This window comes from Oryctolagus cuniculus, chromosome 10 (assembly GCF_051225735.1).
Source record: "Oryctolagus cuniculus isolate XC-2025 breed Fujian yellow rabbit chromosome 10, ASM5122573v1, whole genome shotgun sequence".
Lineage (NCBI taxonomy): Eukaryota > Metazoa > Chordata > Mammalia > Lagomorpha > Leporidae > Oryctolagus > Oryctolagus cuniculus.
In genome coordinates this window covers 60,306,958-60,334,706 of record NC_142876.1, presented here as the reverse complement: position 1 = coordinate 60,334,706, position 27,749 = coordinate 60,306,958, and the positions used below count along the sequence as shown (strand labels likewise).

Below are 27,749 nucleotides of genomic sequence, written 5' to 3'. Positions count from 1 at the left end.
TGGGATTAAATATGTAAGCATTTTATTAGGGGAAATGCTTATGTGAAAGAATAGGGAAGTCACCTGATATGGCGAGAAGAGACATCGGGGGTGAAGCAAGTCTGACCTCCACATGAAGGATCCAGGGAAGGAAGGTGGATGGAAAAGAATGAACAGCAAGTCACTAATCGGCCCTTGCCAAAATATGTTACAGAGTGAATAGAACTCAAAGTAATAACGCTTTGCTTTCTCTTTTTTAAAAATCTTCTCTTCTTACATTTGACTGAGAAACAGTGACATGGGGTCAGCATTGTGGTGCAAGTTAAACTGCTGTTTGCCAACACCAGCATCCCATATTGGAGTGCTGTTTTAAGTCTCCACTGCTCAGCTTCTAACTAAGCTCTTTGCTAATGTGCCTGGGAAGACAGTGGAAGGCAGCCCTAGTGCTTGAGTTCCTGCCACCCACGTGCAAGACCAGGATGGAGTTTTTGGCTCCTGGCCTCAGCCTAGCTCATCCCTGGCCATTATGGCTATTTGGGAAGTGAACCAGCAGATGAAATATTTCTCTCCACAGACCCCACCTATCCACCCAACCCATTGCTCTTTCAAAGAAAAAAAATCTTTCAAAAATAAAAACAGGACATATTTGTGTATATGTATAGTACCTATGAAAACTACACATGGGATAGGAGTTTGTCTCAGCTCTGAAGACATTGTTTCAGATACCCACATCCTTTATCAGAGTGCCTAGTTTAAGTCTGGGCTCCAGGGCCGGTGCTGTGGTATAGTAGGCCAAGCCTCCACCCATGGCACTGGCATCCCATAATGGGTGCTAGTCCGTGTCACTGCTATTCCACTTCCGATCCAGCTCCCTGCTTATGGCCTGGGAAAGTAGCAGAATATGGCCTAAGTGCTTAGGCCCCTGCACCCACATGAGGGACCTGGAAGAAGTTCCTGGATCCTGGCTTCAGATCAGCCCAGCTCCAGCTGTTGCAGCCATTTGAGGTGTGAACCAGTAGATGGAAGATCTCTGTCTCTCCTTTTGTCTATAATTCTGCCTCCCAAATAAACAAAGTCTTAATATAAAAAATCCTGACTCTACTTTCTGATACAGCTTCCTAGTGAGCACCACGGGAAGCAGTGGTTGATAGCTCAAGTAGTTGTGTCTCTGCCACCCACATGGGAGACCCCAGCTGAGTTCCTGGGCTCGTGGCTTCAAGCCTGGCCCAGCCTGGGCTGTTGTGGGCATTTGGGGAGTGAGTCTGTAGCCTGGAAATCTTCTCTTTCTGCTTTTCAAATAAATTTAATATATTTGAAAAAAAAAAAAAAAAACCTAGGCACACACAGCTGAAAAGCGAGACAAAGCTGTAAAACAATCTGAAGAGAAGGAAACTACAATCTTCTCTTTTCTCACTTTCTGAGATAAGGATCTGGGCTTTTTCTTTCTCACTTCCCACTTATTTTTCAACCCACCACAATCTGGTTTTCTCTTCTCCATTGCAACTGCTTTTGATTTGCCAAATGCAGTTTAAACTTCTTGGACAACTTTACTGTATTTGACACTATTTTACCCCTCTTCTCTTTGGGAGCTCAGCAAGCAACTCTTGGTCTGGTGCCCAGTAACAGAAAAGAACTGTCCTGGACAGAATGAGAGCACAGGGTCCCAACCTTAAAGACCTAACAAGAAAGACTACTAAACACCACACTGGAAAGACTGGCTTATGTAAAATTCTGCATTCAACTTATTGGTGCTATCTCAGTTCTCCTATTTCTATGACTGGTCCCCTCCATTTTCTCTAGGACCTCTATCCCTACTCAGATAGCCATGTTTCCCAGTATTCTGGCAGCACATGGCTTATAGTTCTTTTCACTCTTTGTCTTCCTTGGAGGGTGTCATCAGCTCTCACTATTCCTATAATACCTCTCCCTCCAGGCCTGACCTTTTCCTAGTGCTTTGGATTCAAACACCCAACTGCCTGTTTTTTGTTTTGTTTTGTTTTATTTATTTATTTGAGAGGTAGAATTACAGAGTGAGAGACAGAAAGAAAGGCCCTCCCTCCATTGCTTCACTCCCCAAATGGCCACAACGACCGGTGCTGCGTTGATCTGAAGCCAGGAGCCAGGTGGCCTCTCCCATGTGGGTGCAGGGGCCCAAGCACTTGGGCCATCCTCTACCGCTTTCCCAGGACATAGCAGAGAGCTGGATTGGAAGAGCAGCAGCTAGGACTAGAACCGGCGCCCACATGAGATGCTGGTGCCAAAGGTGGAGGATTAACCCACTGTGCCATAGCGCCGGCCCCCCAACTGCCTGTTAAAGGCACCCATCTGTTTAGCTTTAAACACCTCATAATAATCGACATGTTGAAAACTGCATTATCTTCCCCCTCCCAATCTTTCCCACCCTTCTGTTTTCTCTGTCTACCCACTCACCATCATCTGCCCATACACCAAGCCAGAAACCGAGGAGTCACCCTCCACAAATCCCTTCCTGATGAATCAACCCCTACCTCTTTAATAATTTTCAGATTTGCTCATCTTCCTCCTCCTCCCTCTGCTACCACTCTAAACTGGACCCTCATTACCTCTTGTGTAGAATGTTTCTATGGCCTGCTAACAAGTATCTTTGCCACATGGCTCCCTTAAAACCACCCCTCATATTCTAGCCACAGATGTCCAACACATGAATATGAGTTCATGTATCACTTTCTAAAACCTTCTTTGGCTTCCCATTTTCTAAAGGATGAAATACAAATTTGTCAGCATGACACATGGTCTTCCTTTCTCTACTCAGGAATCACTCTTTTGGTTTTATCTCTTGTCATTCTCCACTTTGTATCTTCCCTTCAGCAACACCAAACTGTTGGTTTGTCCTCAAGGCACACTGTAGTTTCTTACTGTGTCTGTGTTCTTGCTATTTTTCTAGCCCCAAATGCCCTGGTCCACTTCTCTGCTTGATGCGGTGAGAGAGAATTAAAGGTCTACACAACTTATAGCTACTACCATTTAGTGAGTAGCTCATTTGCTATGCCACATTACATGCATTCAAAGAAATATGTCCATTTAGAAAAAGTCACAGAAGACCAAAGACATTAACAATAATTTGTCGAGTTACCAGGTGGTAGAGCTAGGATTCAAGCTTCATTTGTTATTTCCTACCTCATACTAATCCTCTTCTAGTTATTTTGAATTTCTACAAAAATCTGTGTAACTTTCAACATTACCAATATAATCCAACAATGATTTCTGAGTATTTTCTTTCTTCTAAATTCAAATTGTAGGTAAATTGAGTTTCCAAACTATCCAAGAGAACTGCACAGCAATAACTAAGCTGTGAATGGCATTCCCTGGAACTGTGCAATGCAGGGCAGCCCTCGTTGGGTTTGATCAAGTAGCAATATTTCCTATAAGTTATGGCTTTAGTTTGAGACCTTTACCTAGAATTGTCACTCACACTTATCCTGTAAGTGTTACAACACACACACATGGGGCCAGTGCTGTGGCATAGCAGGTAAAGCTGCTGTCTGCAGTGCCAGAATCCCATATGGGTGCCAGTTTGAGTCCTGGCTCCTCTACTTTGCATCCAGCTCTCTGCTATGGCCTGGGAAAGCAGTGGAAGATGGCCCAGACACTTGGGCCCCTGCACCCGTGTGGAAGATCCAAAAAGAAGCTCCTGGCTCCTGGCTTTGGATCAGTGCAGCTCCGACCATTTAGGCCACCTGGGGAATGAACCAGCAGACGGAAGACCTCTCTCTCTCTCTCTCTCTCTTTTTAAATAAACAAATAAATCTTAAACACACACACACACATACATACACACAAAACCACCACCTAATGCTATCTTTACACTACAGGTAAAGACAGATAACATTCATATATAGTCGAGGTGGGCAACATTTGACCTGAGGGCCGTATGAAGCCCATGAAATCTTTTGGTCTGGTCCTGCCAAGGCAGCCACAGGCAGGACTTGAAATTCAATAAATTTATAGCAGGCTTATATTTAAGTTGATAACTTGGTATGGCTCGCTAATGATGTTATATATTTTTTATTTTTATTTTTTAAAGGTTTATTTATCTATTTGAAAGTCAGAGTTATACAGAGAGAGAAGGAGAGGTTTATTTATTTATTTGAAAGTCAGAGTTACACAGAGAGAGAAGGAGAGGTTTACTCCTCATTGGCCACAATGGCCAGAGCTGCGCCAATCCAAAGCCAGGAGCTTCTTCTGGGTCTCCCACGTAGGTACACGGGCCCACACGGGCCCAAGGACTTGGGCCATCCTCTACTGCTTTCTCAGGCCATAGCAGAGAACTGGATTGGAAGTGGAGCAGCCAGGTCTTGAACTGGCGCCCATATAGGATGCCGGCACTGCAGGTGACGGCTTTACCACAGTGCAGGCCCCTAATGATGTTATATATACCCAAATTGCCCTTGGCAGAAAAAAGGTTCCCTATCCCTGATATAGAGTATGACACATAATATAACAAATAACTCCCAATTGCAATAAAAACACTTCCTTCGTCCTCCTCAAAATCTGTTTTATAATTATTGTAAACTTCTAATGTAAAGTAAACTAAAGGTTTTATGTTGCACTCATACATGGTACATGAAGAGCAAGGATACAGGAATACTGGTATTATAGCTAGCTTGCGATAACAACATATTTAGTTGATAATCTAAATGTTTACAGTCACCTGCAATACTGATACGCAAATCAAAACATTGACCAGGAATCTGGGCCCTGCTTCGTGCAGCCCCTCCTTGCAACAATAAAGTCTATTTAAACCTTAAAAAAAAATCAAAACATGGACATCACTACCATTAGTAGGCAGAAATTGTGAACTTTGTCCAGCCTATATAGCCTGAAGCTAGGAAAGATGCTCATAAACCATATTCTATCAGCTACTCATGACTCCTTTGACATTGCTTTGGGACATCTTCCTTTAAATATCTGAAGTTGGCTGTTGTCACCATATGGCAAGTAAGTGTAAATATCGCTATCACAGCAGTTGGTCTCCTGGTTTCAATCTTGACTACATATTAGAACCACCTCAGAAGTTTAAATAACCTGATTGTCTGGGTCCCAGCCTAGCCTAACTGAAAAAGAATTCCTAAGAGCAGGGTCAGGCATCTATATATTTTAAAATGCGCCAAATGATTACAAGGCAATGAAGGTTGAATACGACTTAAAACAGTGGTTGCTCATGCATCTGGTTCCCAGTTTTTCAATAACGGTCATTACAGTTTATTGGTAGTGTAGGAGACTTTTTTTTTTTTTTTTTAAAGATTTATTTATTTTAAAGTCAGAGCTAGAGAGGCAGAGACAGAGAGAGATCTTCCATCTGCTAGTTCGCTCCCCAGATGGCTGCAACAGCCAGGGCTGAGCCAGGCCAAAGCCAAGAGCTTCATCAGGGTCTCCCAAGTGGGTGGCAGGGACCCAAACACTTGGGCCCTCTTCTGCTGCTTTTCCCAGGCCATCAGCAAGGATCTGAATTGGAAGTTGAGCAGACAGGACACAAACCAGCACCCAAATGGGATGTCAGCGTCACAGGCAGCAGTTTTACCCACTACTCCATAACGAATGCTGGTCCCAAGACCTGGATTTTAATTCCAGTTCTGTCACACAAGTTTTATGCTCTTTGGTAATTTTAGCTTTCCTGGGTTGATTGTCCTCATCCATAAAATAAAGTAGGTTGATCAGAAGTCATAATCTGGCAGATACGAAACTACATGTAGCCTGCAGGATGGTTCATTCAGTCACCACAGGGAGGTCCTTCAAAATCGCTTTTAAAAAGTGAATTCGTTTACCAACATTTAATAAAACTGAATACTTCATACAAAAACCTAAGTTTCAGACATTATGAATAACTGTATAAGGAATTATTTGACTAACATCTCCAAATTCCATGGATTTTAAGTATTCAATGAGCTATCCCTACTACTACTCCCCACATCTTCTGTCCCAGCTGGAGTTAAGTTTGTCACCTGCCTGGCTCCTGAGAGCATATGATTTGCTCCTTTGGCCACAGAGGCTCTAAGACTGCCCTCAATGATTCTCAACACTGAACCGGGCTGATCTGTCTTAAGTAATCATATATTGTGAAATGATGGTCTAGGACTTAGGTATAATACAGACGGCAGCTTCTGTTTTGCTCCTGCATGGATCACTCAATCAGCTAACAGCAGTTTATAAAGACACTTACAGAGCCCTATGGAGAGGGCCGTGGGGCGGGGCCTCCTGCCATCAGACAGCACCAACCTGCCAGCCATGAGTCAGTTGTCTTAGAGACTGGTCCTCTTTTGGATGATGGCAGCCCCAGCCGACATCCCTGACAACATCAGGAGAGGCCAAACCACGCAGCTAAGCTGCCGCTGAACTCCTGATCCTCAAAAACCATTTATTGCTTTTGGGCTAAATTTTGGAGTATTTTGCTATATCCCAATAGAAAATGAGTAAGGCCACAGTTTCTTTGACCTCTTTAATGTTAAACTAGGGCAATGCCTTTATTTCAGATTTACAGCCACAGGATTTTAGAAAGCTCAAAGGAGCCACATTCAAGTTGACATTGGGTAGGAAATTTTCTATTTTTGGTTAGAAAATTTTAACTCCTTCTGTTCAATTTCTGTCTAAGTTCTGCAGAATCCTCTTTTAATGTAAGCAAGCGACCCTTTCCTCAACACTCTCATCACCACTATCTTATTCTTCTGGCTGATATTCCTCTGCTGACTTGAGACTTCTGTTTTGAACGGGAATTTTCTTCAAAGCTCTGTCCTTGAATGTACTTTTTAAAAATACTGCTTGGAAAACTGGCAGCACAAAGGTGTATCACTCAGGAATGAGGTAACTGGGGAGGTATGGAAGGTGGAGCTGGATTTGTCAGCAAAGAGATGATAAAGAATTCAAGTTTCAGCCAACCTAGAGTAGAATGATAACTGGTATGTCCAGAGGCCAGGATGCTTAGGGGGTCTTGTTTAGCAAGGCTGATTCATGGGGGCCATGAGAGCAGATGAACTCACCTGCAGGAAAGCAGTCGTTCTTGGACTAAAATCTAAGGTCATTTATTTGATAGGCAAAAAGACAGATTGCGGAAGAAGGCTCCCAGTTGCTGACTCATTCCCCAAAACGGTCAGGACAGGTCAGACCAAAGCTGGGAACTTAATCAAGGTCTCTGATGTGGGTGACAGGAACCTAATTATTTTGGGCCAGTGCTGCTTCCCAGGGTCTGCAATGTCTGGAAGCTGGAGTCAGGATTCAGAACCGGTATCAAACAAGGACTCTAATATGGGTCACAGGCTTCTTAACTGGGTCTTAACCACTAGACTAAATGCCCATTCTTAAGGTCATTTTTATTCAATATCATTTTCCTCAAAATCCATGAGAATCTTTAGAAATTTCTCACCAATTCTCATGGTCATTACTATAGTCAACAGTAATGTTTGTTCTAACTGGAAAAATCAAATGACTGCGTAACAGTCTGAAAACAGAAATCATAAAAAAATTTAGTATATAATTAAATTAAAATACTTCACAAAATTAACCTCATATACTTAATGACATATAATCATTTCTATGTTGCATATTTAGGGAAAAACTATTAGTCAGTTCCATAAATTATAGCTATTACTTTTAGAGAACCAAACTCAATTTTTACAACTTTTCTTAACACCAGGTATGCTTCCTCCCTAGCATGTGTATATTAACACTTAGTATAAACGTTATAGTACTGTCATTTCTTTCTGTATTACAGGCTTTATGATTCTCCCAATTGGCAATAAACTTTCTACCTTCTGAACTCCTTTATCATTTTGTGTTAATACAAATTTATATACAGTTGAAATGTACAAATCTTTTTTTTTTTATTTGACAGGTAGAGTTATAGACAGTAAGAGAGAGAGAAAGGTCTTCCTTCCATTGGTTCGCCCCCCAAACGGCCACCATGGGCCGGCACTGCGCCGATCTGAAGCTAGGAACCAGGTGCTTCTTCCCGGTCTCCCCTTCGGGTGCAGGGGCCCAAGCACTTGGACCATCCTCCACTGCCTTCCCAGGCCACAGCAGAGAGCTGGACTGGAAGAGGAGAAACTGGGGCTAGAACCCGGCACTCATATGGGATACCAACGTCGCAGGCAGAGGATTAACCTAGTGAGCCCCGGCACCGGCCCCAAAATGTACAAATCTTAACAGTAAGTTTTTCTAAATGTGTATACCTACATAATCATCATGACAATCAAGTTACAAATGTTACCATTCCAGAAAGTTTCCTGCAAATCAATTAGCCTTTTCCATGAGCAACCACTGTTTAGATTTCTATATTTTTTGTTTTTGAACTTCTCAAAAAATGGAATTTGACACTGTACATTCTTTTATACCTAACTTCATTTATTCCAGATACTGTTTCTGAGATTTAGCTATTTTATTGAGCTTATGGGTGGTTCATTCTTTTTACTGAGTACAATTTTATTGCCACGTAATCTACAAATAAATTTTTATGGACTTTTGCAGGGCCTATAGAGTGCCTTCCACATGACAGGTACTCAGTAAATACTAAACAAATATTTACGTATGCTTGCTTCCTGTCACAAACAGAACTACATACACCTATATTTATCATAAGGTAGTACCTAGATCCACATTACAAACTTTTTCTCTACGGCCTCCCTATGCAGTTCACCACAGATGCCACTGTTCTTTTACCCAAGAGGACATTATCAAAACTTACCAGCTGCTCCCTGCTCCACTCTGAGGGGAAGAGTACTAACAAGGACAATAACTGAGCGCTGAAGTTGTGCCAGCACTAGTCTAAGAATTTCACACATACTAACACATTTAATCCTGACAACAACGTATGATGTGGGTACTGTTATCCCTGTTTCTCAGATAAGAAAATTAGGTAAAGGATAAACAACTTGCCATACAGGTAGGAAACGGTCGAGCTCAGCCAGCATCTGGATTCAGGAAACCTAGCTCCAGAGCTTGGACCCCAGCCCCTGACATACAAGCAGCTGACTGGGAGGAACAAGCAACGCCATCACACAGCTCAAGTGTGTGGGCTCAGAAAACAACACTCCCAAGCATGGCGCCTTCCCTCCCCCGTCTCTCCATCCTGCTTCTCTCCTCAGCAGAGGGTCTTCCTCTGAAGTTCCCTTATAAGGGAAGTTCCTCCAGAGGAAATGCGGTTGTCTCTGGTCCCCTCCCTGTAATAATCTCATTAAACTGAGTAGTCAACTCCTAAGAAAGGAGACGCCACACCCAAAGCCCAGACAGAACTTTGTCCCAGGCTGTTGTTTGCTCTTGGGGCTCATTCATCTCCCCTAAAACTCAGTTGTTTTCCAACATTGCATACACCCCTCACCACCTTCTCCCCCATGAAGAAGGTACTTGGTGTCCAACCTCATCGGGATATCAGGTACTCGCTCTCCTGTGATGCCCCCATACAGGTAACAAACTCGCATACCTTTTGTAAAGCTGTCTACTGTCCGTAGACACTTCAGCACGCTCAATTACCAAACCTTCAGAGGGTAGAAGGCACCCCTGGCACCGCTAATTGCAGCACGAGGAAGGAAGACCCCAATTAAGACTGCTGGCAAACAGGGGATGATGAACTCATCCTAGCTGTCTGATGTCTTTTAGTCTTAGGAGAGAGGGCAAACTAGCCCTTGGAGGGGCTCTACACCTTCTTACCTTCTCTACCATTAGCTACCCTCACTTGGGAATCTGTCCCTTAAAGCTGCAGGACATCTTGTGCGAACTGTCTCATTAAAGCACACAGGAACAGCAGCCAGTCATCACAGAAGCTGCTTATTCAACAGAGCCTGTACAAACAAAAAAAGCTAGAGGTTTTGTTGTGAAGTCTAGGGAGGTGCACCAGAGGCTGAGAGAGAAAATGGGTGGCACCAGATGAATCCCTCTGGGTTTCAAACACCTCATGGAAAAAGGTTTCTATTTGTTTTATAATAAAACAATCTATAAGGTCATACTGAATTCTCTAGTGCTATGATTCTCCTCTTACCAAACCCATCTTACACAAAAGCTGCCAGACTGAACCTCGCAACACCCCCTTCCTACTGTTATTCCCTTCCTTAGTGAAGAATCCAAAATGACTCCCTGAAATGCCTTACATAATATTTTACTTCCCTTCCAGCTTTCAGGACCGGGCCTCACTTACTTGCCCACCCTTACTTCCGGCTAGTATGCATGTGTCTCTGCTCGAACCAGGCTGGTGCCCCCCTGCGCCCTCTCCCATCTTGTTACCTCTCACCACAGTTCCTCCTTCTTAAGGCAGAATCCGGGGCCTCCAAGGAGGTTCTCTTCCCAGGAAGCCTTTCCTGATTCCTGTTATTTGTCCTTTTCTTCAATTAACACAAATGAACTAAATCTTCCCAAGGTGCCAGGTACAGCGGGCGTTACGACTCCTGGGATATCACTTTAGCCGATACCCTGGTATCAGTTTTCTAATAGCTTTCTTGGACACATTACTTTAGGCAAAACCATGCACTAATAGCTCCTGCCCTCCCCCCAATCATCAAGCACAGGGAGGGCCACGGGGCAGGTGCTCCACGCGAATAAGCCCGCATCGACGCTGGGAAGCTACCCGAGGCGCTATCAGCGGGGCACCAGGTGTGTGAAGTCATCCAGGTGACGCAGAGCCGGCCCACGCGCTGCCCCGGGGACCCGGCCGCCACCTCCAGCAGGGCGTCTCCCCAGCCTGGCTTCATCCGATCTGGAGCCTCCGGACACCCTCGACTTCTAGGCCAGTGGCGCCGCCAGGGCCCCACAACGGACCCCCCCTACTTTCACCCTGGCCCTGCACTCACTACTCCTCCGCCAACCTGACAGGTCCCGCGCCGCCCTGCAGTGCTGGGGCTGGGACCCGCCACAGGAGCGCGGCAGCAGGGAGACGGCGGCACGGACAAAGCCCGAAAGAGGATGTGCGTGGGGCCAAATGCCACTCACCCGGCGACAGACACCTGAACCGGGGCTGCCCTGCGCGAGTCGACGAGCGACGGGCACGAGCTCTGGGCTGTGGCCGGTCAGCGGCGGCGCCGGCACTTCCTGCCTGGAGAGGCGGTGCGGAAGGCGCACCGGAAGGCGCGGCCGATCCACTCGGAACGGGGGTGCAGTCAGTGTTCTCGCTAGCTACGGAGCGGATCCCGGGGGTGAGGGGAGCGGGGCTGCGCCGACCTGACGTGCACAGCCTAGGCCTTGGTTGTCAGTTCCGAGCCGTGGAGGCCTGTCCGCCCGCGGCCGCGGCGTTCGTCTGCAGTTCGCCCTCTATCCCCCTCTAAGTCCCGCGGCGGATCCCCGGCCCTTCCGCATTCCTGGGCGGCGGGGCGGGGCCGAGGGGCCCGAGCTGGAATTTGACCCGGGAGGGCCGTAACCGCCCGGGTTTCTGGGGGTCCCCTGAGCCGGAAGCCGCCCACCCACGGTTGCCAGATTTAGCAAATCTGCAAGAACAGTTGGCCTGGTTCAATCCGAGTTTCGGGTCAACAAGCATTTTATTTTTAAGAATGTCCGGTGTAAAACCGAAGAGGGCGGCGGCCGGGCGCACTCCCGCCAGCTGTGGAAATCCTCACTTCCCAGCCCGAGAGATAAATCCGGAAAGCCAAACCCCCTTAACTATCAGACCAGAGCTACAGCCTCTGGCTCTCATTCCCCTTTCAGCCACAAAGTTTTATTCAAACTGAAATCCAACACGCTTAGACTGGGGAAGCTGACAAAACGACACACACACACAGATACATGCACACACGCAAACACCGTGCCCGGGCGCAACAAAGGAAAACACGGAGCTGCCTTATTTGCCTTTTGTGGATATTGTTTTGTAGCTATACTCTTCAGGATGAATTAGCACTAATTCCAAGTGAGGGAGAGTCAGCCTAATAGCAAATCTTTATTGAGCACCGATTGCCTGCACATGTGTTGGCTGCTGGAGCGACGAATGAATAATTCAAATTCTCTTCCCTCTGGGAGTTTATATTCTAGAAATCTCTGATCTGAAATTCCTAGAAAGTAGACCGTGTTCAGCACTCTACAGCAGTTCTTAAATAGTAGCCAGCATAAAACTAACTTCGTAGGTCTGCTAAACAGGTTGTTGAACCTCAAACTCAGTAAGCAGGGGATGGAGGCTAATTTTCATTTCTAGGTAGCATGCAGATGATGCTGATGTGGGCCTCAGCCAAAATCACACCTTGGTCTAAATTATTTACCTTAACCCTGACTGCCCTTTGGTTTGAAGGCTTTGTTTAAGCTTCCCATTCACCAGAAAGAGCGCTTTGGTCTTGGTCTCAGAGCTCTTCCAAGCATGATCTTACCACCCCAGAAACCTTCACCTTGGTTCCCCCTTCAGAGCATAGCTGGAGTCACTCTTGACTATTCAAGGATACTTCATAAATTTGGAGAAAAACCAGAATTAAAAGATATTTTGGACCAAAAATAATTTTGAAATCCCTGTTTTTTCATAATAGACTTCACAACTTTTTAAAGACCCTCATATGCATGGATTTCAATTTTTTGCAACAAAATAAACTTAATTCCATTTTCTGTTAACTTCTTGAAGTACCCTTGCCCTTTAACTGTGATCTCTGTATCTAAGTTTCTAGAAGTGTGCTATCCAATACAATAGGCACTAACTGCATGTGGCTTAAAACTTCAGTTCCTCGGTTGGGTTAGATAGTCTCATATGCTCAGTGCCACATGTGGTTAATGTCATTACTGGACAGCACAGTGCACTTCCATCGTCACGGAAAGCTCTACTGGAGAGCACAATTCTAAAGAAATAATGTTAAGGTATATTGTTTTCTCTGTACTCAAAAGCTATAAAATGCTGGATATCTAAATATCCAATGTTTGGAATTGAAATTATGGTATATCTATGTCAAAGATAACTGTGGTCATTAAAAAGAATGGCTGAAAAAGTAATATACTCAAAAGTAGCTATGCTAAAACATGAAAAAATGGTTTAAGAAATATTAAACAAAAAATACTATGAATTCATTATAACTAAAATGTATATAGTTAAGTATTAGAAAAAAGGCATGACTTACTATTTGAGCAGGCATAGAGATATTAAGTATAAAAGGGTACGGGTACTTGGAAGTAGGAGGAGCTAATGGAAATGGGATAAACAGCATGGGGAAAATCAAACTTTCTTCAACATGAGATTAAGCTCCAACAATCCCTTAAGAGCAGGAAAGATAACCAGGTTGCAGAATTGTACACTTAAGGGAGAATTAATGAGACACACATTGGAGCTGCTCAGAAAATTGGAAGTCAACTATTTGAGCATCTGCTAGGTACTAGGTAAACTGACAGGCATTTCTATGGACCTTTCTCCCAACCCGAGCCTTTTATTTAACCACCTACCGCAAAACTATTTCCATGTATCCTTCGGGTAGTATGCGTCTTTATTTTTTTTAAGGATAACCCTAAATGGGCTCTAAGTTCTATCCAACCTTCCTATCTCCTAGATATGATCCATTTTGTTTCATTTTCCTTCTAGTTTGTCTTGTCCCCCTTTTAAAGACAGGCCTTTGACCTTGCCTTCCCTTCAGGATTCTTTTCATTAGCCTCCTGGTAAGCAGAATAACTACTATTTGTACACCTAACATGTGTTGTACCATTTTGCTATTGTCCCTGCCTGCCCAAAGACACAAAGGTACTCAAGGTGGAATTCTCTCAACCAAATCTTACTGCAAACCCATGCTTCTCTTAATCATGAAAATGCTGCTTAATACATTAGCATGTTTCTGGGGTACGTATTTGGCATACAGTTAAGATGCCGCTTGGGACGTCCACATCCCATATTACAGTGCCTGGTTTTGTGTCTTTGCTCCCAATTCCAGGTTCCTGCTTATAGACACCCTGGGAGGCAGCAGGTGATGGCTCAAGTAGTTAGATCAGAGCCACCCATGTGGGAGGCCTGGACTGAATTCCTGGCTCCTGGCTCTGGCCCTGGCCCTGGCCCAGCCTGGGCCACTGTGGACATTTGGGAGAGTGAACTCTGCATCTCTAATAAAATACTCCTTAAAAATTATGTTTCGGGGCCGGTGCCGTGGCGCACTGGGTTAATCCTTTGCGGGCGCACTGGGTTAATCCTTTGCCGGCGGCGCCAGCATCTCATATGGGCACCGGTTCTAATCCCTGTTGCTCCTCTTTCAGTCCAGCTCTCTGCTGTGGCCCGGGAAAGCAGTGGAGGATGGCCCAGGTGCTTGGACCCCTGCACCCGAGTGGGAGACCAGGAAGAGGCAACTGGCTCCTGGCTTTGGATTGGCGCAGCTCCGTCCATTACGGCCATTTGGGGAGTGAACCAGCGAAAAGAAGACCTCTCTCTCTCTCTGTCTATAACTACCTCTCAAATAAATAAAAATCTTAAAAAAAGTTTTGTTTCTATTATGAACCAGCATTACATTCGTTTTATAAATAGGTCAAGGGACATTAAGCAAACCTAAGCATTATACACTATGCTGTTTTACACTGTGGCTTCTGCAATCAAAATTCTACCTAATAGCTCAACCAGAAGCCCAAGGACTTGCCAAATCTAGTGGCCTCATAAACATTACCAGATTTGACTTTTCTGTGGCTGACAATATTGATAACCTCTTCACTCTCAAAATTAACTTGATTTCATTAATACTGTTTTCGAGGCTCTACTTAACTTTCCAAACCTTTATCTTCTGATTGTTAATGTAGGTTTTAGGCCTTGTGCTGTCCTTCCTCTCTCCGTGTAACCTTTCCCTTCTCCGATTTTGCTTTTACTTGTCTCTAACAGTCCATCATTCCTTCTTTTGTTCCCTGGTAGCACTGAATTCCTGCTCTCTGATATTAGGTCCTTTGATAAAATAAAAGGTGGGCCCTGGAATCCAAATAAATACAATCATAAGCAAGCAGATTTGGTGCTGCCTCACTGGGCTGGTTTCATCAGAACTTTTGAAACAGTTTGTTTCAAATATCACTTTCACCATGGAAACTTTTAGAGACCGGCTTTTCAATCAAACTCACTGTCTGAGCAAAGGGACTTCAGCTGTTTATTGGTAATCAACCTTGCTGAAACAAAGCCCAGTTACTAAGCTGAGAATTCTTACTAAATTAAGGGGACTTATATTTCATTTATGGTAGACCATCCACTGTTCTTAATGCAGGGTGGTTCTTTAAGCAGTTACTTAAAATGGAAATAGGGGTATGGCAGAATTTTCAGTAGTACATTTTTTTTCTGTAGTGGAAACAATGCTGTTATTCGTTCCTCATGGGATTTCTTAATAAAACAGAAGTGATAAGCTTTTCAATTGAAATGAAAATTCATCAAAGAATTTTAGCAAAATGGCCACAGCTTGAAAAAAATATTTTGCTTAAACCACTGAGTGAAATTAAGGACAGAAAAAAGGCAAAGAATTAAGCAGATTCTACTCTTGAAGGGGGTAAGGACTAGTTAGTTCATTCTTGTTTGACACAGCTGGACTTTCCAGGTTAAAGGCTGTAGCTCAGTCATCCTACTGAGCATAAAGGCCAGCTTCCAGAAGGCATTCAGTAATTGCTTACTGAATGAGGTCATGGTTTTGTCCAAGGATAGTCTTGTTAGTTGAAGTTATTAAAGTAATTGTCAATTACTCATCTTGGTAGATTAATTGGCATTCTTTTTGACCAACTTTTTCTGTTTCAAATAGTTTACAGCTCATGAAGCCTTAACAGTTAAATTTTTGAAGCTCAAAGAGAATATAACTATCTACCACTCCCTGATTAACTGCATTTCTGCAAACAGCAGAAGTTATTTTTAGGACTGAAATAATGACCTCACTTTCCCTGGCATGCAGCTTCAGCTGTTTTGACTATGGGCAGGTCAGGAATGTCCAAAATTCTTACATGGATTAGGATGACTCTCTTCATAACAAGTATGGTCTTTTAATAGTAAGTATTGTATTTAAAAAAAATACTATTTACAATAAAAAAAAAACTGCATTATATTTCTAACAGTTTGAAATCCAGCACCAAAATCTATCTTTTTGGTAAAAGCAGAACCTTTGGGACTAAAACAGTTTTAAAAGGCTTCAAACAGATACATCAGGAATGTTGCAAACTCAAGGACTTAAAGCTATTAAAACTACCATGTATATTCAAATTCCAAAGGAAATTTTTTTTTAAATTGGAAGTGTAGGAAACTACTTAACACACTTAAAAATAGATTTCTTTGGAACAGGCAATAGAGGAGAAAGGATTGTTAGGAAAACTGGAGTGAATCTGGGAGAGGTCTAACAGCCATATCATTTTCTAGGATTTACCTCATCTACTTTTCTTTGAAAGATGCAACTATAACAAAAGCCAATTCTGACAAATAAAAAGTTTAAACAAATAGGTATTTTATCATAAAGTTTAATGATGGTTCAGAAAAAACTCAATGGATAACTTTCTCTGAAAAAATATATCAACTCTGTATAGACTACAGTTATGGGAGGGGTGGTAAGTTAAATTACCCTATTTTCTAATCTGAAAATGACAAAAAGTCCCATTTCCAGTCTGATTATAAAGATACATGTGCCCAAAATGGCTGAGAATAAATACAACAAGAAAGGCAAAAGCTGTAAAGCTAACGGCATGCAACAGGCTCTAAGAGAAAAATCTCAGAAATACCCAAAGTGGCAACAAGGAACATTTGGCTGGAATATGAAGTTCTCTCAGTCATCCTTGTCTTTCGCTCCATGTTTAAGGATGCGTGTGAACTCAATGTAATTGAAGTTCCCCTTTTTGTCAATGGGAGCTTCTCTGTAGAGCTCGTCCACCTCCTCGTCTGTAAACCGGTCTCCCATGGTTGTCAGCAGCTCTCTCAGGTAGTCCTCCTGAATGGTGCCTAGTGAATAAAAAACGAGATCAGAATACATACCACCCTGAGGATTAATTACGGCCACCATCTACACTTCACTAAGCATGTTCTATGAGCTTAACACGAATTTATGAAGTGTAGGGTTTCTACCTGCTTACGACAGCTTCAGCAGAGGATGCAAAATGCCCAGCTGCTCAGTGGCATTACTTTGCTCCACCAACTAATCTGCGCCACCTCTAGCTTCTGATGACAGGGACTAAACCTAGGCCCAAACAAAAGTAATGAAGTGTGACTAAGGAATCCAAGCCTCAGGGTTCCTCAAAGTAGCATGAATGATTACACCTATTATCAGAGCAAGTTTTACATCCTGCCACACTACAGCCAATACCATACCACAAACATCAATAAAATGCTACAGGGGAGAATACTAGTCCTCAGGCTCACTTCTAAAAAGCTATGTTATTTCATCTATCTCACTTCACCTCCAACTTTGGTTTTTTCACACATAATGGAAGATTTTAAATGTTTACAAATCTAACATATATATGCCAAGCAGAACCAGGCCCAGCATCAGCTATAGCACAGACACTATGCTAGGCAGCAGGAACTTTTGGTGGTGAGCCAAAAGGCTTGTTTTTCTTCTGAACTTTTCATTCTAGCATTCTCATTAAACCTGCCTAAGAATCACCTTAGAGCACAAAAACAAAAAAACCTCGGGGAAGATGTTTGGCCTGGCTCGAAAGACACCAGTGTCTCACACAGAAGCGCCTAGGTTCAAAACCTGCCTCTGGCTCCCAACTCCAGCTTCTTACTAATGCAGGAATGTACCCTGGGTGGCAGCAGGTAAAAGCTCAAGCAGTTGGATCACTTCTACCCACATGGGAAACCTGGACTGAATTCCCAGATCTCAGCTTTGGCTCTAGCCTTGGCTCAGCCTAGTCCACTGTGGGTATTTGAGAAGTGAGCCAGCCCATGGGAGCACTCTGTCTTTCAAACAAAACAAAATAGGGAGCTGGCACTGTGGCACAGCGGGGTAAAGGCCCAGCCTGCAGCACCTGCATCACATATGGGCGCCGGTTTGAGTTCCAGCTGCTCCACGTAAAGCTGCTGCTTGCAAGAGGTATTCCACACAGGCACCAGCTTAAGTCTTGGCTGCTCCTTGCTAATGCACCTGAGAGGGCAGTGGATGATGGCCCAAGTGCTAGAGCTCTTGCATCCATGTGGGAGGCCCAGAAGCAGCTTCTGGCTCCTAGCTTTGACCTGGTCCCAGCCACAGCCATTGTGAACCAGTGGATGGAAGATCTTTCTCTCTCTCTGTCCCTCTCTCTGTAATCCTACCTTTTAAATATATATATATATTTATATTATTTATTTACCATATTTATTTATATTTAAATATATATTTAAAAATATATATATATATATAAAGAAAAAACTAATATACTGGGGCCAGCATTGTGGTTTAGCGGTATACTGCTGCCTGCACTGCCAGCATCCCATATGGGCGCCAACTCGAGTCCTGGCTGCTCCACTTCCGATCCAGCTCTCTGCTATGGCCTGGGAAAGCAGTAGAAGATGGCCCAAGTGCTTGGGCTCCTGCACCTGATAGGCCCAGCTCCAGCCATTGCAGCCATCTGGGGAATGAACCAGTGGATGAAGATTCTCCCTCTCTCTCTGCCTCTCAAATAAATAAATACATCTTTAAAATAAATTTAAAAAAATTTAAAAACCTAATATACTGATAATGAGGTTGGGGAATGAACCAGTGGATGGAAGATTCTCCCTCTCTCTCTGCCTCTCTGTAACTCAGCCTTTCAAATAAATAAATACATCTTTAAAAAATAAATTTAAAAAATTTTAAAAACCTAATATACTGATAATGAGGTGACTGGCAAAGCAGAAGATAGCCCAAGAGATGGCTTGGGCTCCTGCCACACACTTGGGAGACCTGGATGAAGTTCCAGGCTCCTGGCTTCTGTTAGCCTAGCCCTAGCCATTGCAGTTGTTTGAGTGAACCAGAGGATGAAGATCATTCTCTGTCTCTCCCTCTGTCTTTCTCTAATTCTGCTTTTCAAGTAAATAATTTTTTAAAAAACCACAAACATGATTTACTAATGGGTATGACTACTGAAATGAGTTTGTGGCAACAGTTGGTTTTTTCAGTTTTACTCTTTTCCATTAAAAAATGCTCACGGTACAACAGTCAAGCAATACACTAGTGTCTTCAGGGGAGAAAAAGCCAGTCTCCTCTGCCTTTTCCTCCATCCTACCCCTTATGGAGATAACCGTTAAGACTTTTGATTATAAAAGGCTCAGTGGAGAAATGGTGTGATGAGAAAGGCAAAGAGGAAGAAATGGTGGAGGTTAAGTTAGCACAATAATGCATTGTGCAGTCTGTAATGAAGGTATAAAATGACACAAGAGTAGAGGGCAGTCTACTTGAAAGTCAGACAGGCCATATTATGGAGAGCACTGAAACCCAGAGTGAGGAAACTATGGTTACCCCAGGCCCTGACAACCACCCAGTCTTTAAAATAGTCCAAGAGGGGCTGGCACTGTGGCATAGCGGGTAAAACCACTGCCTGCAGTGCCAGCATCCCATATGGGCACCAGTTTAAGTCCTGGCAGCTCCACTTCTGATCCAGCTCTCTGCTATGGTCTGGAAAATCAATAGAAGATGGCCCAAGTCCTTGGGTCCCTGCACCTGTGTGGGAGACTGGGAAGAAATTCCTGGTTCCTGGCATAGGATCGGCCCAGTTCCGGCCATTGTGGCCATGTGGGAAGTGAACTAGCGGATGGAAGACCTCTCTGTCTGTCTCTCTCTGCATCTCTGAACTCTGCCTATCAAATAAATAATCTTAAAAAACAAAAAACAAAAAACAAAAAACAACTCCAAGAAATGCATATAACCAAAAGGTATGCCTTCCTTGTCCACAAACACATGGCCACACTATGTGAGTTAGGAATCTTAGAAAATATTCCCTTATATGTTGTCCATTAAAAACATTGAGCATTTAAGTAGTTAACATTTTGTTTTTGAGAGTTAACTCTGTCAGACAGTATCCTAAGCACTTTATATATTTTACCTCATTTCTTCATTTAATTTCCACAACCCTATGAGGTACGTAATACTATTGCGTATTTTACAAATAACAAAGGTTCAGAGAAGTAGCTTGTCCAAAATTATATAGCTATTATGTAGCCGAAGAGGAATTTGGAACAGGCAGTCTGATTACAGAGCCCAAGGTCTGCTGGGTTTATTTTAAAATAGAGATTAGATATCAGATTTAAGTAATTTTACAGCTGAGAGATTCCTTGTTGACACATGATTGTGCTGGTGCCACAATCTAGAGCATTTTACACTTCACCCAATGATAAACGTTTTTCATTCATCACAAATTTATTGAGAGCCTCAACGCTCGTGAAATTAGCATTCTAATAAAAGAACACAGCACCCCCCAAAATGCTCAAATGCAATTTATTAAATTGGAAACTATTAATATTTAAGAGAGGAGGCAGCCAAGTAAATTATAAATAAGCTAAAATAGGGGTGATATAACGTGAGGGTGTTATCATATTTTAAAAGTTACTGTATATTTTAGTTATTAAAACTAACAATTAAATCACTTTGTAATTAAAGGTTACCTCTGACTTACCAGTTGCTTCTTCATCAAAGCAAGCAAAAGCATTTCTGATGACATCTTCTGGATCTGTGCCATTCAACTTCTCACCAAACATGGTGAGAAACATGGTGAAATTGATGGGGCCTGGAGCCTCATTCATCATGGCGTCCAGATACTCATCAGTTGGATTTTTCCCTATAAGAAGGCAGGAAACATAAGTACATTATAAAAATATCAACTATTAAGTATTGTAAACATTTTAGAAAGAGAAATTATCATTCATACAGTTTGCTGTTTGCATTCATGATGGCAAAAAGATTTGGGAAAAAAGTCTTATCAATGAATATAGCCTTATATTAAAAGTCTGAAGATTGTATATTTAATTGCAATGTTACAGAAATAATATTTTTTTCACAACCAAAATCAGCATTGTTTTTTTTTTTTTTTTTTTTTTTTGACAGGCAGAGTGGACAGTGAGAGAGAGAGACAGAGAGAGAAAGGTCTTCCTTTTGCCGCTGGTTCACCCTCCAATGGCCGCCACTGCAGCCGGCGCACCGCGCTGATCCTGGCAGGAGCCAGGAGCCAGGTGCTTTTCCTGGTCTCCCATGGGGTGCAGGGCCCAAGCACCTGGGCCATCCTCCACTGCACTCCCTGGCCATAGCAGAGAGCTGGCCTGGAAGAGGGGCAACCGGGACAGAATCCGGCGCCCCAACCGGGACTAGAACCCGGTGTGCCGGCGCCGCAAGGTGGAGGATTAGCCTATTGAGCCACGGCGCCGGCTCCCAAAATCAGCATTGTTACACATACACACGGCCCCTGCAGGTAGTCCAAGTGGAAAACACTGCTCTAGACTTTGATTCTTAGTAGACTCATCAGACTGGAGTCAGAGTTTTAAGACTCATGACATAAACATGAGAGGTATTATAGAAATTCTATCCAATATGTTCAGAAGAAAACTGAGCATTACCCAGTGAAGCAAGCATATCGTGCAAATCCTCCTTGTCAATGAAACCGTCTCGGTTCTGATCAATCATGTTGAAGGCCTCTTTGAACTCCTGAATCTGTGACTGGTCAAACATGGCAAACACATTGGACGTGGCGCGCTGAGGGCGCTTCTTGGTGGTCTTGGTCTTTGCCCTTTTGCTCGACATGGTGGTGGTTAAGTCCTAATTAGGAAAGGAAATGCAAGGGGGAAAAAGTCAACATCTAAAATTACTTAAGGTTGAGTCAAAGCAATGGCTGAAAATCAGTCCTCCTGATAGGTTTAAACTGGAAAGTGATGTCTCTTTAGCAGAATAATACCACTTGCTAACAACCTCTCAACTAAGCAAAAGCATCTAAACTGATGCTTTCCGTTTACACACCATGTAAGTTGTGAAGTTTTATAAATGGCCCATCACTAATTTCATATTCCAAACTACAACCAACATTAACTCAAAGCTCACAGCCTATCAATAGGATTACAATCCCCAGTACTACCGTCTAACCTAACACAGGATAACCAAATCTATTCTTTTAGTAAAAACAAAAATACAAGAGTTCAGAAGTTAGGCACCTGCGAAACAGTACCAGTTTTATACCACAGTGTTAAAGGGGTGTCGAGAAATACTAACTCATTTTCATTAGGGCCATCCTTCTGTAGCCTTCTAAACGAGCTGACCATTCTATGGGGAGGAAAAAGGCAAGGATGCAGGAAAGAGGACTAAATAATGGAACAGGGCTTTATCTCCTAACCTCTAATGCCAAACATCATTCTTCCCCTTTCAACTAACTTTCTCATTGTACCCTGTCTTCTGGACTCCAAGTAGCTCAGGAAACGTATCTGTTGAAAGACTAATGGCAAGGTATAGAAAATTGAAGTTAATTCATCTATAATTAAGTTTTATAGACACTGCACTCTATCCAAACACAAACCAGTTTCTCGCATTAGAGCCACACTAAATCATTTGAAATAACTAAGACCTCTAAACAGAAATCAAAGTACAAGTTTTTAAAAGCAATTTAGTTTTTAAAAAGCTTTAGACAACAGCTTTGCTCCCTAAGTGTCTAAACTCGTTCCTTTAAAATTTAAGTTGAAAAATACAGCATCTAATAATACCTAAAATAAAAGACAATCTCTCTTTCATCTCTCAATCTTTAGGCTATAAAAATCTGTTTGAAGTTTAAAATCCCATAGTCATTGGATAATAAAATTCTACCATACCATCCTTCAGAGCTGGGGTGGAGATGATAGTCTGCAAAATCTCTGACCAGCAAGAGTCAGGCAAGTATTGAGTTATATTCTTCCACACTGGTCTAAAATAGGCACCACTGATATCACTCTTTGACCAGGACAACAATTTTAAAGCTTACGTTCTGAAAACAACATTTAGCTATGATGTGGCAAAACACTATGCCCTTGCTCTAAAAATAAAGTCTATGGACTGCAAAGAATGAACCACCTAGAACTCAGCACTCCAGAGTGATCCATAGAATATAAGGTTTCCTATGAATTTAAAAAAATTGAATATACAAGACTCAGACTAAAATTCAATTATGGCAATAAACTGAAAACTCTGCCTTAAATTTTTTAAGTTATCTGTCTTCAGATTTTAGCAGGAAATTCCACAGGGTAGTCACAAATTCCAGTCCATCCAATATAGCACTCTTGGCAACACATTGGAATGTGTTGTTGGAAAGATATACCATCCACCACACAGAAATGATTATGTATATTCCCCTGAATTTCCTTGTTTCCTTTACATATTTTTAGGTGGATGCCTTTCATGACTTATCTAAAGCACTCAAGAACATGTATTTTCATTCTCTACACTTTTGGGAGGCAATAAATCCCATTATCATCTAAACTATGTAGAGCTACTGTTTCTCCTCTCAATTCAAAGTGCTGTTTTTAAAAACTACAAGGAGTTATGAAGTATTATTCCTCCATCTCTGAAATGCACTCAAAGCCTTAGGGTAAGTGGCTGAGGCCCAATAAGTGGTACATATTTACCAGTTTATAACTCTCGAATATTTTAGACATGGCTTGCCTTTGCTTGTCTTTAAAAATACTGTTTTGTTTGACAACATTGTCTTTCCCTGATAATGCAGAAATGTCAGTTACTTTAAGAACAAAGAAACTTATAATAAGAGCTCAACTCAAATGGTTAACAGACCAATTTTTTAATCTACAAAATCTCAGGTTACTACAGGGTCCTCTAGATTCCTTTTTAAAAATGTATTTACAGTTTTGACTGTAAAGTTTTAAGTTCATTGTGTGGTTCTGAATTTTGATGTATTTTGTATTCTTTTAATCATGCTTTTTTTTAAATTTATAAATGCACTAGACATTTTTCAAAGTTAAAAAGTAGGTTTTTTTTCCATCAGAACTGACTGGTCTCACACAGAACTTTTCTTTAACTCATTCAATACTTAATCTTATCAACTTTACTATGACCAGTTAATTATGCTAAAGTGTATCAAATGTCATTACTGCTGAATACTAGTTAAAAATTAAGAAATTTAAGACATGTTTCTGATCTTCAAGAAGCTTAAAATATAGTTGAGGAGACAACTATCAAGAAATGTGGTCACTGGTTCAACTTAGGAAATGAGTCCCATAGTTTTCATTCCAAAGGTATGACTCTAAAGCCAAAACAATGTGTGGCAATAATGAAAAATACTTCATAAGGTGGCACATGATTTTCAAACACTCTGCATGCAGAAAAGATCTTCATGGGTTTCTTTAAGATTGGGATAGGAGAAGGAGAGACTTAAAAAAAACTATCATTTAAAAAGTACATGATATGTTTGGAATTAAAAGATTCAGGTTTTTGGCTTAGTGCTAACAAATCAAGGTAGTTAATTATATCAGAAACCAACAGTGTAATGTTAGGGAAGTGACTATCTGAGCCTTTTTCAAAAAGGCTGGTTTCTGACCTTTCTGGTTTCAAAACGGCCTTTTAGCAGAAGTCCAGCTTCGCAGTTATTCTAAAATAAATATATTTTATAATCCTGTGGTGGGACTATTTTCTACCGAACTCAAAGAATGAGTAGAATAAACATGGGTAGGATTCAAATCAGGATCACAAGGAGTAAATCATTTCTGGTATGGCCAGTGTCCTCTTTGCCATGACTGGTTTGCTACGAATTTTACTTTCTCCCCAACTGTTCATATAACAAGACTTCAACAAATGCACAACTCTCAAGTAAGTTTAAAAAAATGATGAAATAAGATTGGAAATATTTCATAATCAATTAAGTATTCTTTGTTTGAGATGTATAGGAAGACGGTCAGGTAAGCATCTGAGATTTCTAAATTATAAGATTTTCACTCAAAGTTGAGTATTTTTGAAGGATTGAATGAAAGATCTTTGATGTGGAGGGGTATTTGTCTTGTGAAAATTGACAGCAATGGGGCCAGCGTTGTGGCACAGCAGGTTAAAGCCTGAGGCACTGGCATTCCACATGGGCACCGGTTGGAGTCCCAGCTGCTCCACTTCCCATCTAGCTCCCCGCGACTGCGCCTGGAAAGCAGAAGATGGCCCTGCACTCAGGTAGGAGACCGGGAAGAGGCTCCTGGTTCCTAGCTTTAGATCGGCTCAGCTCCAGCCTTGCTGCAGTTTGGAGAGTGAACCAGCGGGTGGAAAATCTGTCTCTACCTCTCTCTGTAACTCAAAGAAATCACCTATATCATAAAAAAAAAATTTGAGAGCAGGGTGACTTGCAAAGCAGGCTTCTACAAAACATATGAGGACTTCAGAGGCACAAGAAAGGGAATGAAGGGCAGCCACGAACTGAGGAGGAAATCCAGTTTACAGACCTAAAGAAGCACGACTTTCTAAGTCAGAGGAGGGAATGCTGGTAGCAAAGAATCTGTGGCCTTTTTTTTTTTTTTTTTTTTTGGCTTGATAGGCTAAATGAATCATTATGGGCTAAAACAAAAGGAGAGACGAAAACCAAGAAGATCTCAGACTAGATTAAGAGGTGGGAGAAACACAAGACAGAGACATCCTCAAAAATGCTCTCTCAATGATCCTGTGGGGGAAACAGGACACAGCAGACTCATAGAATGGCAGCACTCCTGCCTCAGAATCAACCCTTGGGACATTCGGATCTGGCTAAAAGGTCCATGAGAGTCTCACAGGCATGGAAAGCCATGACACGGTGGCAAAAAACAATCTAAATGAAAGATCCTGGTGAACAAGAACCCAGCAGAAGGAACAGGCCATCAAGGAGAGAGGCACCTTTCTCTGAAGGGAGGAAGGAACCTCCACTGTGATATGGCCTTGACTAAACAAGTTCAGAGTTGGTGAACTCAAGGGGCTTCCATAGCCTAGACAGCTCATGGCAAGAGTCTCGGGTGACTGCTGACGTCATAAATAAGAGTGCCAATTGTTAAATCAACAATGGGAGTCACTGGGTATATGCTTCCCATGTAGGATCTTTGTCCTTAATGTGTTTTACTATGAAACTTAAAAACAACACTACTAGTTGAACAATACCCTATACCTTGTGCGGTTGTGTGAGTGCAGCCTGTTGAAATCCTTGCTTAGTATATACTAAGTTGATCTTCAGTATATGAAGGTAATTGAAAATGAAACTCGATGAAGGGCGGGGTGGGAGAGGGAGTGGGAGAGGGGAGGGCCACGGGAAGGAGGGAGGTTGGGGGGGAGCCACAACAATACAAAAGTTGCACTTTGTAAATTCACATTTATTAAATGAATTAAAAAAACTATTAAAAAAATGCTCTCTCTCCACACACCAAGGGCAGCCAGAAGACTTTTCAGGGCTAGGAACCCAGAAAGAGATTTTGAAAAACCTACATAATCCATAAAATAGGGATAACCCATGCTAATATATACTTTCGATTGCTTTACTTAAAAAACCCAGAGTCCACCATTTGTAAAATGGTAATAAATATAAAATAATCTAGAGTTTTTGACAGAACAAACGATACTATTCCAGGAAATATGATATGTTCGTTAATGAAAAACTCCCATTTTAGCAAGCATGTGGCAGCACCCAGAATTTGGTCCGCTTTCCAAATCCAGACCAAATCTACCATCTCAATCCATTTTTTTTTCTCAAGATAAGTAATTTTTAGCGCTAACTACAATTTTTTAAAGATAGTTTTCAGGTTGGTGCTTCTGGTCTAACTATACCAAGTTTTCACATCTTATTCAAACTTCCGGTTGGGAGTAGGACCAGTTCTCTAAGACTGCCACACCCTAAAGTTCAGACAAAGTAACTCTTACCAAAGTGCTTCCGGACCACAAAACAGATAACAGCAATTTTAAGAAATATTCGCCTTCTTCATGTTTACATATGAAACTTTTTGCATTTAAAAAGCTAATATCTAATCTGAACGCGTACTTCTCTTCCAGTTCGCTCAAGAACGGACACACGCTTTCATAAACGACACTTCTTTGGAGAACTGACTTAGCCCTGAGTCTACACCCAAGACATGGTATTGCATTTTGGAGTTTTTGCCCGAGCCGCAAACTAAACCCCAAGTCCCTTTTTGTCCATATATCACTTAGCAAAGTCCCGATTACGGGTGCCGAAATCCAAGTTGAGTTCCAGACGCACTTGCACAGCTGCAGCTCGGGGAACACTGGGCTCCGTTTTTTGCGCAAACGCTCTGGAATCGGGCAAATTTACGTTAGAAGCTAAACATAGTCCCGGAGTCAGCGCCCTGAGTCTCGGGTTTCGCGGGCTCGGCAGTCGCCCAAGCTCAAGGCGCCAGCGAGCTAAGCCACATTTCCCGAACTCCAAGTTTGGGCACAGGAGCGAAGTGAGAGTCGGGGCCGCTTCCGCCTGCGGCCTTCCATCCCGAAGCTAGCCCCCGGCTCGTAACCGGGAGTCCGGTTGGTACACCTGTCCAGGTGCCCTGCCGGAGCCGGAGAACCACGGCGGACGGCCGCTGCTGTCGCAGCCGCCCCGCAGAGACGAGCGCACGGGCTGGGTCTCCCGCGCCCTCCCGCGAGCACCACTCACCCTACACACGCGCGAGAACCAGAGAGCCTCGGGGAAGCGTTCGCTGCGGCCACCACCACCTTGCCACACGGAGAGCAGCTACAAGCCAACACTTCCGGCCTTTGCTTTGCAAACCGGAAGGAAGCCCAGTCACCATTCCTGGCCGACAGAATGGGCCTGACTTAACGCAAGGGTAACCGGGAGGGAGGTGGCCGGTGTGATTAATAGCAGGCGCAATATTGACCGAGTGCGCGGGAAGCAAGTATAAAGCGAGCGACTTAGAAAACAGAGGGTGTGTTCCGGCTCGTTGGCTATAATTCCCGAGTTTTCTCGTTTTTTTGTAATTCTTCTTGCAGTGGAACTCTCCGTCCCCCCCTCGGGTCGGC

The 27,749-nt window shown here is 42.8% G+C and overlaps 2 protein-coding genes across 7 annotated transcripts in view; both read right to left on the bottom strand.

Annotated features, from left to right (window-relative positions):
- The window catches only part of LOC100345591 (myosin regulatory light chain 12B), a 28,906-nt gene extending 17,609 nt beyond the window's left edge, over positions 1 to 11,297 (bottom strand). For 2 of the 5 annotated variants that reach the window (XM_002713599.6, XM_089305876.1), the window contains exon 1: positions 10,927 to 11,031. The gene's annotated coding sequence lies outside the window, so the exon portion shown is untranslated. Of the gene's footprint in view, positions 1 to 63; positions 102 to 10,224; positions 11,032 to 11,154 lie in introns of those variants that run through there. The other 3 variants (XM_008261116.5, XM_070050423.2, XM_070050424.2) reach the window with 3 other exon arrangements.
- A 5,022-nt stretch (positions 11,298 to 16,319) lies between these two features.
- On the bottom strand, positions 16,320 to 27,460 carry LOC100346112 (myosin regulatory light polypeptide 9). Of its 2 annotated transcripts, none has more exons than XM_070050419.2 (4): positions 27,385 to 27,460; positions 21,374 to 21,572; positions 20,440 to 20,601; positions 16,320 to 16,810 (listed from the first exon to the last, which is right to left on the bottom strand). In XM_070050419.2, exons 2-4 carry the CDS (start codon positions 21,555 to 21,557, stop codon positions 16,638 to 16,640), a joined length of 519 nt encoding a protein of 172 aa, XP_069906520.1. In that variant the 5' UTR covers positions 21,558 to 21,572; positions 27,385 to 27,460; the 3' UTR covers positions 16,320 to 16,637. The 2 variants fall into 2 exon arrangements, with proteins under 2 accessions (XP_069906520.1, XP_051708080.2); XM_051852120.3 differs by lacking the exon at positions 27,385 to 27,460 and adding an exon at positions 22,610 to 22,657.
- Between the last annotated feature and the right edge of the window lie 289 nt (positions 27,461 to 27,749).